The sequence below is a fragment of the Microcaecilia unicolor genome, chromosome 10, assembly GCF_901765095.1.
Source record: "Microcaecilia unicolor chromosome 10, aMicUni1.1, whole genome shotgun sequence".
Lineage (NCBI taxonomy): Eukaryota > Metazoa > Chordata > Amphibia > Gymnophiona > Siphonopidae > Microcaecilia > Microcaecilia unicolor.
In genome coordinates, this window is record NC_044040.1 from 85,382,265 (window position 1) to 85,395,472 (window position 13,208).

The window sequence follows — 13,208 nt, forward strand, 5'->3', positions numbered from 1 at the left end:
GACCCCAAATGCAGATATGTGACTTCATTTGTGGTACTGACCATAGTTTGGGAAGGCCTCTGTGTTAGGACAACTTTCATTCTCTCAAGTTTACTCTCTGCATATATCATCCAGTTTCCTTCTTGAACTATAGGGTGAAATGGATATAAGCAATGTACCAAAGAGGACTTGAAGTTCTTTTGTCTATATACATAAAGCACATCTAAGACAACTTACACTATATTAAATTATCTGTCACATTTTCCTAGTCCACAATTGTATTATTTTGTCTCTCCATATGTAGTAAGAAAATCATCTGCAAGGACGAAAGGAAAAACGCAGAGCAAGTTCAGAAGATTCAGCCTCGCAGTTCAAAGAGTGGAAACAGAAGAACGTGCAGGTTCAAGGAGCTCTGCCATACAACCTGAGAGAAGAAACAGAAGTTATTGAGCCTAGGAACGACCTGAGGAAAAAGGGAGGACAGAATAGGACCAAGGCTTTCAGACAGAAAAGAAAAAAGGAAACCATGCAAACCCAGTCACATGACCCGAGGGCAGCACAGGAGACAGTTCAGATCAAGGGAGCTCTGTCACAGAGTGAGTCCTGGGAGTTTCAGTCCCATGGTGAAGGAAGCAGAAGACAGCAGGAATCCCGAGACCTCAGTAACAAAGCCCAAGAAAGGAAGGAGCCAACCCAGCATAAGGAGCTTATTACAGAGCCCACAGAAGAGAGAAAATGTTGAGGTGCAGGATACTAGGCCCACTAAGAAACATGGGTAAGGCTCTGGGAGTTGCTGAGAGATTCAAAGAGTTCAGAAGGGAAAAGGTACCGGATTGGACAGGTCGAGAGAAGAGAAAAAAAATGTTACAGAAAAAAATAAACTATAAGCAACAGACAGAAAAGAAATGAAAGTTGAACAAGGACAAGGTCAACAATTTCTAAGAGAAAATAAAGAATGAAAGAAAAACAGTGAACATGAAGGAATAAAACACGATACAGAAAGATTAGAAAAACAACTATCATTCTCAGGCATTTTTAAATTGCTGCATAATCTTCCTTTGCTTCTACCAAACTATTTATAAATAATCCCTGTAATCTATGATTGATACTCTTCGGGTTTTTTCTCCCTACCATACATGTTTTTATTATTTTTGGCATCATCTCAAACACAGATAAAGAGGCTAGAATGAGCTGTCCACAGCAACTCCAGTAGTTGGAAGTAAACCATGCCAGGAAGCCTTCTACAGTTTATGTCAGAATCAAGTATGCATAGCTGATCATTCATATCATCATGCCATAAGTTCAGGTGCTGTGTATCTCATAGGGGAAGGGAGAAAACATCTTAAGTTTTAAATTAAAGAGTAAAATGTTAGTTAGCAATATTGTTGGATTGTTGATTTTATCTGTGAAATTGAGCAGTTGTCGAGAGCCTGGTTTCTAGTAAGTAGGCATAAAAGTCACAATAAAAATCTAACATTATTGGCATTGTGTAAGCCACATTGAGCCTGCAAATAGGTGGAAACATGTGGGATACAAATGTAACAAATAAATAAATAAATATGACTGCATCATATAGAACTGCCTATATGTGGTTGGCAAGGTGACAAACTGTTGACTGCCCTGTAACTTGCACAGAGCCAGCAGGTGTGGTTCTATCTAGCCACCTTGATGGGCAGGTTGGCTGGACCATGCAGGTTTTTAATCTACCATCATTACTAGGTTACTAGTAAGCTTTTACAATGATAGCATGGGAGTGACACACATGATAACTACTTCATCTTCTGCTGTTTTGTCTCAGACATGGGAACAGGATTCATCTGGAGCCAAAGATGTACGCTTCTAATGAGTGAATTTGTGCTACCTGACTGTGCCCTTTTGTTTACAGTTCCTTCTCAAGTCACCACATTGTACTCAGAGATGAAGTGGGAAGCAGTTCCAGATGTTGCTTCACAAAACCTGAACTCACTATCTTGTGCTATCACCTGTCTGTATGTGTCACATTTTAGTGTGTCGGCTCTTGGTGCACGAGGCTGGTACAGTTCATTTTGTATTTTTCAATCTACTTCTAGTCTCTTCAATTCTTCTCTCTTGCTATAAAGAGGTCACTAAGTGTTAGCATATGCCACACTGTCACAGGACCCATTTTATTCCAGTGAACCCCGGAGGAGAACAGTGCGTTAACACCATTAGAACAGACTAAACATCAGTAGAGAAAAAAATAGTAGAAAGCATGATATTCTCTAGATAGCCTCAGCTCAACCTTCATGCATTCATGGGAAAAGTTCAGCTGCAGCCCCTTAACTTTAAAAAACAGAAAAATATGATGTACCTCCAAAGGACGCCATACGTAGTGTCTACCGAGTGCCAAAAAGCACTGCTGTGGGACACACAGAGGCATCCCGCGGTAGTGTGCCTTTCATCACACACTAATCCCATATTAAAAATAGGTGTGTTTTTTAGAACAGAGGCGTGGTCCAATGGGTGGAGAGTAAGCATGCCCTGCGCTAACTGGATAGTACAAACACATCGCTGCACACTAACCAATTAGAATGCGAGCCCTTAGCACCTACAAAATAGGTGGCAGTAAGGGCTCCCATGTTAATAGCCATGCACTAATTGGGAATTAGCGTGTGGCCATTACAGAAAAATATACACTGGGAACCCATGCGCTAACAGCACTGGCCACTTTTTAGCACAGCTTAGTAAAAGGGCTCCATAGTTTGTATAGCTGGTAGCATCAGTTTCACAGGTATAAAGAGGGGTGATATACACATACACACAAATACCATCCATTCTTATGGGAAAAGTGCATCTACCTCTCTCAAATCACTTACCTCACCAGTCTGAAAGTGGACTGTCTGAGTTCTCCCAAGGACACTACTTCCAAACAAAATCTGGAGGAGCTAAGTTCAAAGTGGTAAGAGGGCCACTCATAAAAACAAACCACAAATACACAGGCATTCAGGATCATCAAATAAGCCTCTATTCGTACAGAATAGACAATTAAGAAAAGCTTACTTGGCAAGACTGCAAGAAATAGGTAAATCCCAGCTCCACTCAATTGGTCCATTTTCTGCTTTCTGTACACCAGATATTGCACCTGAAGGCTTGCAAGTGATTATTTTATACCTGTGAAAATATAAATATATACAGACATCATTGTTTGTAAATAAGTAAGCGAGGTACGAGGTATATTTGCAAGGAAAATTGTATTTAAATAAGATTAACAGGACCAACAAAGATGCTGTTGTATACATGAGCTGAGACTCCATAGGGTCCTTTTCAGTCTCATTAAAGCCAAATATAGGTGGCTGATAAATTTAATTTAAAAATACAATTTTCTTTTATGAGCAATTTTTCTTTTTAAGGGATAGTGGTGGATTACTATAAAAACATTACTGTACATATTTCACACTTAAATGTTAACAAATTAACTTTATCTAATACATTCAGTAGGAAGATAGTATAACCTGCTTCTGCACTGAAAATGATTCTAAGCAGAGCTTCCAGGTACTAAAAAAAGATGCTTAAAAAAAGAAAACCGTCACTTTCATTAGAGGTGCCTGAAGGAACACAGTTGGACATGTGAACAGCTAAATAATAGTTGTACAACCTTCATGCACTAAGTATTTTGGGGGGAAAAAAGCAGGCATTTGAGGAGGAAGTGACATTACTTCAGCTGAATGGCAGCGAGTTTCTTTGCCCCCTCCCCCCCCCCACACTATTCCAGTAAATCTCTCTCTTTAGCTGTAGCCATCTGTGCTTCACTGGATGTGGACCGTAGATCAGCGCTTACCAGATCTGCTGGGATGAGTAAATCCAGCATTCAACTGGCAAGCTGGTGGAAAAGCCGACTGGTAAGGCTGCACCAAGTGTGCTCACCACCATGTTGGCGTCAGCCCCGGCATTGGCATCTGTCTCCAATTCGGCCTTCTCAGTGATGGACTCACTGTAGGGTGCAAGGGCGGCAGCTGCTGCTCTCCAGTACCTGGACGACATTCGGGGGAACATTAAGACGTCCCAAGATGACATTATGGAGCATATTAATACCCTGAGTCCTCTGAGCTGCATGACTTTGGTGACCGGTGTCCTCAATTGGAGGCCAAAGATGGAGGACACGATGACTGCCTTACTTCCACCCAGAAACAAGTGATCCAGATAACAGGACAAGCTGCTGTACAAGATGAATGATTTGGAGAATTGGGGCCACAGGAAAAACTTCAGTTCCATGGTGTCCTAAAAGGGGGAAGAGATGGAGGACACTTGGGCTATTGTGTAAGCTTTGTGTCAACAACTTCCTGCTCCAGATGGTGCTGCTATGCCCCTACGTTTTGAGAGGACAGTTCGCTGTGCCTTGGGTAAGCCCAGGAAAAATCTCCCCGTGATACTGTGGCTTGTTTTGTCCATTACAGTGACAAGGAGCGGATTTTGACCAAGGCCACACAGGCTTCTAATCTGCTTTATATTGATGCTAAGATTACTGTATACCAAGATCTTTCTTCTTATACCCTGCAACACAGGCATGCTATGAAATCTGCTGTAATACATGAGCTGAGAGCTCATATTAATATCACTTGGGTTTTCCTTTCGCCTTAAACTTTCCACTTGAGGGCAAATTGCAGATTAATAGGGTGGGGGATGATTGGAAGCTGTTGTATGAGACAGGTTTGGCCCCGACATTGCTCCCTTCCCAGTTATGTTGGGCCAACGACACAAGAAAAATTGCAGCGTTGACAGCAGGTAGAAAGCAATCAAGAACAAGATGCCTTGTTTAACTCTAACGGCTGCCACCCGACTTTGTTCCTTGACTGGAACTGGTCCCAGGTCCTTAAGGGCTACATTTCTATTAACTTTTTAGTTGGTCTGCAGTGTGTATATTATACTTTTATAGTGGTTGGTTTGGATAGGGGAGATTAGGGCATTTCTTATAGACTTGAGTGTGTGGATGTGGATGGTGGGGGGGGGGGGGGGGGGGTGTTTGGCTGGGAGACTCATAATCTCCCTTCCCATCCTGGGGATTCTCTGGAAGTCCTTGGAAGTGGTGGATGTGTGCTTGAGGCGGGGGGATGAGGACGGGGTTTGGCAGGGACGGTACTCATGGATGGTGGCGAACACTATATTGTGCACGGTTTAATTTCTCTCACTTTTGGCTGGTTGGTGAATTGTGCTGATTTAAAACTGTTTACTTATAAATTTAGAGGGTTAAATTCCCCCATAAGCATCACTCTCTCTTTAGGGATTGCCTTGGGAACAACCTCACATAGTGTTTTTGCGGGAGATGCACTTTATTGTTGAAGCAGCATGAGGGTCTTTTGTCTAATCATCACTATCCCACTGTTTATTGTGCCTCCGATGTTGGGGCACTAAGAAATGTGGAGTAGCAGTGTTGTTTCAAGCTATGGTTCAGAGTCAGCTCCTTCACCTCAAAAACATTATCCTGGGGGGTTGTTTTCTTTTGCTTCATCTCTTATTAGAGCAAGAACAGACAACTCTCACTTCTATCTGTGCTCCAAATGAGCACCAGGATCAGTTTTTTGTCCACCTTTTGTCCAATATTTTTTTTGTTACATTTGTACCCTGCGCTTTCCCACTCATGGCAGGCTCAATGCAGCTTACATATATATACAGGTACTTATTCAACGTTTTGTCAGGGAAAACTTTATGGCAGGAGATTTTAATGCTACTATGCATCCTGCTTTGGATTATACAGCCTCTCTGTCGGTCTCTGGGTCACTGGTGGATTCCTTTTGGTTTATTTGATGTTTGGAGATTGAACCACCCTACAACACAGGATCACAAGTTTTATTCTCCTGCTAGTTATCCACATTTGGACTATATTTTTGTGGACAAACTCTTCCAGATGTGAATTGTTCTTCTGACATAGGGCTCATCACTATTTCTGATCACACTCCTGTGTCAGTCACTATTCCCTTTTTATGTGAGGAGGTCAGGGATATCGGTGGACCCTTAATAATTTGCTGTTGCAGGATGGGGATCTTTGTAAGACTTTTCACAAGGTCTTTCAGGATTACTTCGAACTTAATATATATATTTTTTATTTATAGCCCGCTTGTTTCCAAAGTGGGTAACAAAGTTACATACATAAAAACATATGGACTCAGGGCCTTCTTTAGGTATGTGTGGAATGTCTTTAAGGCCACGTCTCGAGGATTCTTTCTCCAATGGGCCGACCAACGCACTAAAACCAAGAGCTCGTTTAGCTCAATGTTTGTAGTGGCTTGGACTCCTGGAGGCTTGGCACAAGGCTGTGTCAGACCCCTTCAGGCGCTTTAGGCTGTGAAATTGGAATTAGCTATTTATAATAAACAATTACAATTTCTTAACGATCTTTTGAAACAAATTCATTATGACTGTAGTAATAAAGCGGGCCGTCTATTGGCAGCTAAATGAAGGAAGGCACGGGCTGACAGGCATATTTTGCGGGTGCAAGACACTCATGTGGCCCATTTGAGTAAATCCTCTCAGAGCCAGGACTGGTTTCAATAGTTTTTTCAGCACTTGTACACTTCTGATGCTGAATTTCTATAGCCTCTATTGATAGTTATTTACTGATCAAGGGGCTCCCTGCTTTGTCATCCACAAAAAGGGCTACTCTAGAAGCACCTGCTACAGTGAAGAAGGTTCTTCAGATCATTAAGCATCTGCCTACCAAATGTCCTGGCTTGGATGGCTTTACTAATTAGTTTTATAAAGCCTTTGCTGTCGAGTTTGCCCCATTTTTGGCGTTATTAATTTGATCCGGGAGGGGGAGCCTCTACCTCCCTCCATGACGGAGCCTGATTGCAGTTATTTCAAAGCCTCATAAAGATAAGACTGACTACGCCTCTTATCCCATTTCTGTACTGATACTGACTGTGAAAATATTGGCCAATCATTTGGCTTTGGTTCTTTCCTGACCTGATTCACCCTGACCAGGTTGGGTTTATGCCTCAACATCAAGCTATGGATAATGTGCATAGGACTGTTATCTGTTTTATGTTTCTCATAGCGCTGGTATCCCGCTGTGTCTCTTCGTTTTGGATGCTAAGGTGGATTTGATAGGGTGCACTGGGATTTCCTAGATCACCTCCTGGATAAGTTTGGCTCAGAGCCTAATCGCCAATGGCTCCAGGCTTTTTATGCATCTCTAAAAGCTTGTGTCCGGATTAAAGGTGGAAACTCTGGTTTATTCCTTCTATTGAGAGGTACTAGCCAGGGCTTCCCCTTTTCTCCCCCCCCCCCCCCCACCACTTTTATTTGTTTTGGTTATGCAACCTTTTGCAGAGGTTGTCCGGGCTAATCCTGACATCACTGGGGTGATGCAAGGGGGGACTGGGAGTTTAAAACTGCTTTTTTTTGCAGATGATGTCCTTTTATCCCTCATTTATCCTTTGATTTCTTTTCCCAATTTGCTCAAGGAGATCATGGCTTACTCAGCTGTATTGAGTTATAAAAACATGGACTGATGAGACAAAGTCAGCACGGATTTAGTGAAGGGAAGTCTTGCCTCACCAATCTAATGCATTTTTTTGAGGGGGTAAGCAAACATGTGGACAATGGGGAGCCGGTTGATATTGTATATCTGGATTTTCAGAAGGCGTTTGACAAAGTGCCGCACGAAAGACTCCTGAAGAAATTGCAGAGTCATGGAATCGGAGGTAGGGTATTATTATGGATTAAGAACTGGTTGAAAGATAGGAAGCAGAGAGTAGGATTGCGTGGCCAGTATTCTCAGTGGAGGAGGGTAGTTAGTGGGGTCCCGCAGGGGTCTGTGCTGGGTCCGTTGCTTTTAATGTATTTATAAATGACCTAGAGATGGGAATAACTAGTGAGGTAATTAAATTCGCCGATGACACAAAATTATTCAGGGTCGTCAAGTCGCAGGAGGAATGTGAACGATTACAGGAGGACCTTGCGAGACTGGGAGAATGGGCGTGCAAGTGGCAGATGAAGTTCAATGTTGACAAGTGCAAAGTGATGCATGTGGGTAAGAGGAACCCGAATTATAGCTACGTCTTGCAAGGTTCCGCGTTAGGAGTTACGGATCAAGAAAGGGATCTGGGTGTCGTCGTCGATGATACGCTGAAACCTTCTGCTCAGTGTGCTGCTGCGGCTAGGAAAGCAAATAGAATGTTGGGTGTTATTAGGAAGGGTATGGAGTCCAGGTGTGCGGATGTTATAATGCCGTTGTATCGCTCCATGGTGCGACCGCACCTGGAGTATTGTGTTCAGTACTGGTCTCCGTATCTCAAAAAAGATATAGTAGAATTGGAAAAGGTACAGCGAAGGGCGACGAAAATGATAGTGGGGATGGGACGACTTTCCTATGAAGAGAGGCTGAGAAGGCTAGGGCTTTTCAGCTTGGAGAAGAGACGGCTGAGGGGAGATATGATAGAAGTGTATAAAATAATGAGTGGAATGGATCGGGTGGATGTGAAGCGACTGTTCACGCTATCCAAAAATAATAGGACTAGAGGGCATGAGTTGAAGCTACAGTGTGGTAAATTTAAAACGAATCGGAGAAAATTTTTCTTCACCCAACGTGTAATTAGACTCTGGAATTCGTTGCCGGAGAACGTGGTACAGGCGGTTAGCTTGACGGAGTTTAAAAAGGGGTTAGATAGATTCCTAAAGGACAAGTCCATAGACCGCTATTAAATGGACTTGGAAAAATTCCGCATTTTTAGGTATAACTTGTCTGGAATGTTTTTACGTTTGGGGAGCGTGCCAGGTGCCCTTGACCTGGATTGGCCACTGTTGGTGACAGGATGCTGGGCTAGATGGACCTTTGGTCTTTCCCAGTATGGCACTACTTATGTACTTATGTACTACTAAGTCGGTGGGTTTGGATGTGGGTCTGTCTCCCTCCATGTTGACAGTTTCACGGGGGAGGCCTTTCCCTTTAAGTGGGCAAACAGGGTGCTTTGTTACTTGGGGGTCCAGTTGCCTCGGGTTATAAAGGACTTGTTTCAGGCTAATTATCCGGGTCTTTTTAAGGAATTGGTGCGAGATTTGGAGCGGTGGGCACCTTCGGAGCTTTCCTGGTTTGGTAGGATTGCAACCCTTAAAATGAATATTCTCCCTTACTTGATGTACTTATTTCAGGTGCTACCGCTGCACCTCCCACGCACTCTCTTTTGTCTAAACTGCAGGATTGCCTTATTTGGTTTGTTTGGAATAATAAGCATCCCCAGCTTCCATGGTATTTTCTTTATAACAATAAGCGCCTGGGAGGGGGGGGGGGGGTTGGGAGTATCTAATTTGTTTTGGTACTACCGGGCCACTTAGGCCCAGGCTACATTTGAGTGGTTTCAGGTGGCTCCTTCCAAGTTGTGGGTTCATCTGGAGCAGACTATGATAGGGTCCTTATTGTTGAAACATCTTATTTGGCTCTCCAAAAAATATAGGCACTTGCCTGCTGCTTTAGTTTGGCTACTTTTCTTATTGGGATTTCCTTTTTGTAACCACTCAGGGATTTGTTTTGTCATCATACCCCAATTATGTTCAACCCACTTGTCTATTAGATTGTAAGCTCTTTGAGCAGGGACTGTCTCTCTTTGTTAAATTGTACAGCGCTGCGTAACCCTAGTAGCGCTCTAGAAATGTTAAGTAGTAGTAGTAGTAGTTTTCTCTGGGGATGGGGGGGATTGCACATGGGGCCCAAATGGGTCTAGATACTTGGGGGATATTTTTGGATGATGATGATGATGATGATGAATGTGTGTCTTTACAGCCCCTTGTTGAAGCCTTTCAGCTCCTTATCATTATGTCTATGTACAGTTGAAACATTTTTACTTCTACCTCAGTTAGAAATTGTATTGTGAGGAAAGACTCTTACCTGGAGGATATGTGAGGATTCTATGGGAACTAGAGAGCTTATTACCTGTTTGTATTTCTTTCTCTGTAAATGGGTTAAACCTTATACCCTGAATAATTGGGTGAGAGAATCAGGGGTCTCTATAGCCAATGACAATTGGCTTATTATGGAAATGCCCTTGCTTAAAACTTCTTTGGCTGTTTCGGTCAAGAAAAATGCTATCAAGGTCTTTTACCGCTGGTACCTTATGCTAGGTAGATTACAACATATTTTTCCGGGTAGTTCACCCAAGTGTTGGAGAGGGTACGCTGCTTTGGGCATGATGGACCATATTTGGTGGACTTGCTCCAAGGCCCGGTGCAATAGCACCCGGCAGTCTCCCTGCTGGGTAAAAAGACAGGGAGCCTCACTAGTCATCAATCTCTGCTGATTCATCATGCATTGCGTCTTATTTTGGCATGCCATTGAAGGCATCACCAGAGTCCCTCATTGATCCAGTGGACAGCCAAGTTGTAGTACATTTGTGATATGGAGCATTTGGTTGCGCTGAAGTGCCGGACTCTCTCGTTGGGAAGTATTTGGACTCCCTTTTTGACTGCTCATTCCTCGTGAGGGGAAACCCTCTTTATAGAGCCTCTCATGTTGGCTGGTTTCTGCTCCATCTGTTGGGGGGGGGGGGGGGGGGGTGGAGAAAACTCATTTTTTTCAAAATCTGGAAAGAAAGAAGTATTATACTCTGTGACTTTTGGTTGGAATTTCCTGACAGTTGTATTTCCATGGTTTTGTTCTTCTGTGCTTGTTGGAGTGTTAATATGCCCTTAAAAAAAAAAAAGCAGGCATTTGAATAGTGCAGTATTAGCTAATAATAAACGAGAAAAAAAAGATCTGGGCATATTTTCAAAGCAAGTGGGCATAAGTACACAGACCATGGCACCGGCCGCATTGATGGCTAGGAAAGTATCACCGTATATTAAACAGAGGTTGGAAAGTCAAACTTAGAATATGACACTGTTTTGATAAAACATCCTTAAAAAGTATATCTAAGGGGGTCACGTGATGCAGTGAGCGGCAGAGGACGTGTCTCACTCTAGCTGCTCAAAGCCTCGTTCGAAAACCAAACTATTCGGCGGTCTCCACCCTTGGGAACTCCCCCCGCAGCACAAAACATCTTCTTTAACGTATGGACAAGTATATCACAAGATCTTCGATGGCTCAAACGGCGAAAAGCGGAAAGAGAAAGGAAGACAAAGTAAGGGCTTGCGAATCCAATATGGCGCCGGTTTCGCCGGCACCTTCTTCTCCCCGCCAGAATACGGAGGCGCTCATCCCGGAGCTTACGGAGGCGGTTGTGCGGGCTCTAGCTCCACAATTTGACCAACTATCAGCGCAAATAGCGGGCATAACGGCGGTGACCTCAGAACTTTCGCGACGCACGGGTGAGCTGGAGGCCCGGGTGGCGGAGGTGGAGGAGGGGCACCAAGATCACTCTGGTGAGTTAGAACGCCTGTCCCGCCTGGTACATGACTACTCAGAGAGAATAGAGGATTTGGAAAACCGCTCTAGGCGAGATAATCTTCGCTTTGTGGGCTTCGCAGAATCCTTGTCGGATGCCAGTTTAAAAACCACACTTGAAACCTGGTTGCAGGCGACCTTTCCTGAAGCGGGAGAGGGGAGGCCGATCCGACTTGAGCGGGTACACCGAGTGGGGCCTAGACCAGCGAGGGAGCAACGCCCTAGGGTGGTCATAGCAAAATTTCACGACTACTCACAAAAAGCTGCTGTTTTACGATCATACAAAGGGTGCAGAGATACCACTAAATATGATGGCGCGCTCATCCGAGTTTTCCAAGACTACTCGGCGGCACTGGCAGCACAACGACGGGCGTTCTCGGCGGTCTGTACTAGGCTGGTGGATAAAAAATGCAGATTTATGTTACAATACCCAGCTACTTTAAAAATAATGGAAAATGGCGTCTGGAACGCCTTCACTAAACCGGAGGTAGCCGCAGAATGGCTGGATAAGCAAGCTACAAAACCAGCGGACTGACTAAAACATCTTTGTTGCAAGATCGTGATGAGAAGTCTGAGGTGATTACAAACACCTGTTGGATTACGCCACTCCAGAAGGATTAGTTGTCTGTTGGAACTTTATTGAACAGTTGGAACATTGGTTTAAACGGTCAAGGTTTCTTTTTATTTTTGGGAGATCTAACACAAGATGTAAGCCGGAAGGCGCCCAGATGATGGAGAGACAAAGCTAAGACAGTAACAAGAATAGGTGTAAACCGGAGTCCCTTGGCTCACGGATACACCGAGTTATACAAGGGATGTTTTGCATTGTTGTCTGAGTCTTGGGTGAGGGTGGAGGGCAGTTCGGAAGTTGGTTAAAGTTAATTAGATCTGACTGAGAGCGAGGCTTTATTGGCACCCATTGACCCCACACCGGACGCGGCTTACTTTAGGTTGCGTCTGGTGAAGTAGGCCTAGGTGCGATTAAATGGGGAATAGTGTAGGGATGAGGGTAGGGCAAGAGGGGGGGAGAAGGGGGGAAGTGGGAGAGAAGGGAAGGGCTGTGCTAGGATTAGTAGTGTGGGGGGGGGGGGGGAGGGAATAGGGGAAAGACACAAAATCAGACATTATCTAGATTGGATTGTGGAGTTCAGTTGGACGGAGTTGGTGTCGTCCCTGCAGCGGGGCTTTAGGAGAATGAAAAAAAGATCAGGTGAACTCTGTGGCCGTGCCGGGGCAGGTAAGAATGTGAAGCTACTGAGAAATATCTGTATGCCACCTCTGTTACAAAAGCAGGACTACTGGGTGAGGGCTGGGCACCCAGGAGTATTAAGAGTGCAAAAGCTAGTTAATATATGTAATCGGGCTGTTTTAGGTGATGGCTAAACCATCAACACCCCGATTGATATCATGGAACGTATCTGGTATCTCCTCCCCAATAAAACGCACAAAAATCCTGACAGAGTTGCAGCGCCACCAGGCTGGAATAGCATGCCTTCAAGAAACCAAATTAACGGATGCAGAGCATCAAAAACTTAAACAGCGCTGGGTGGGAGAATGTCATTTTGCTTCCTCTGGAAGCAAAAGAGGAGGAGTAGCAATTTTAATACACAAACACATGCAATGCACATCAAAGTTAATCTGCAAAGATAGGGAGGGCAGATATATACTCTTACATCTAAACATAATGGGGCAGGAAGTTTTTCTGCTTAATGTCTATGGCCCTAATGTCTATGATCATTCTTTTTTCCAGCATCTAGTCCGGCTAGGAATTCAATACGGGCACACTCCATGGATAGTGGCAGGGGACTTTAATCAAGTCATGGATGGGTTACAAGATCGCTCGGGGCCGCAGACAAGCACAGCGTTTGGGACAGGTAAAGGGTTGGGATATTTGAGTACC

General features: G+C 44.1%; 1 protein-coding gene across 2 annotated transcripts in view; it reads right to left on the bottom strand.

Annotated features, from left to right (window-relative positions):
- Positions 1-366: 366 nt before the first annotated feature.
- LOC115479321 (serine/threonine-protein kinase TBK1) overlaps positions 367-13,208 on the bottom strand; it is a 157,657-nt gene continuing 144,815 nt past the window's right edge. Inside the window, exons 7-8 of one of the 2 annotated variants that reach the window (XM_030217196.1) lie at positions 2,998-3,108; positions 367-403 (exon numbers count right to left, since the gene is read on the bottom strand). In XM_030217196.1, the coding sequence (XP_030073056.1) occupies positions 382-403; positions 2,998-3,108 (133 nt within the window). In that variant the 3' untranslated portion in view covers positions 367-381. Of the gene's footprint in view, positions 404-2,993; positions 3,109-13,208 lie in introns of those variants that run through there. The other variant, XM_030217197.1, reaches the window with a different exon arrangement.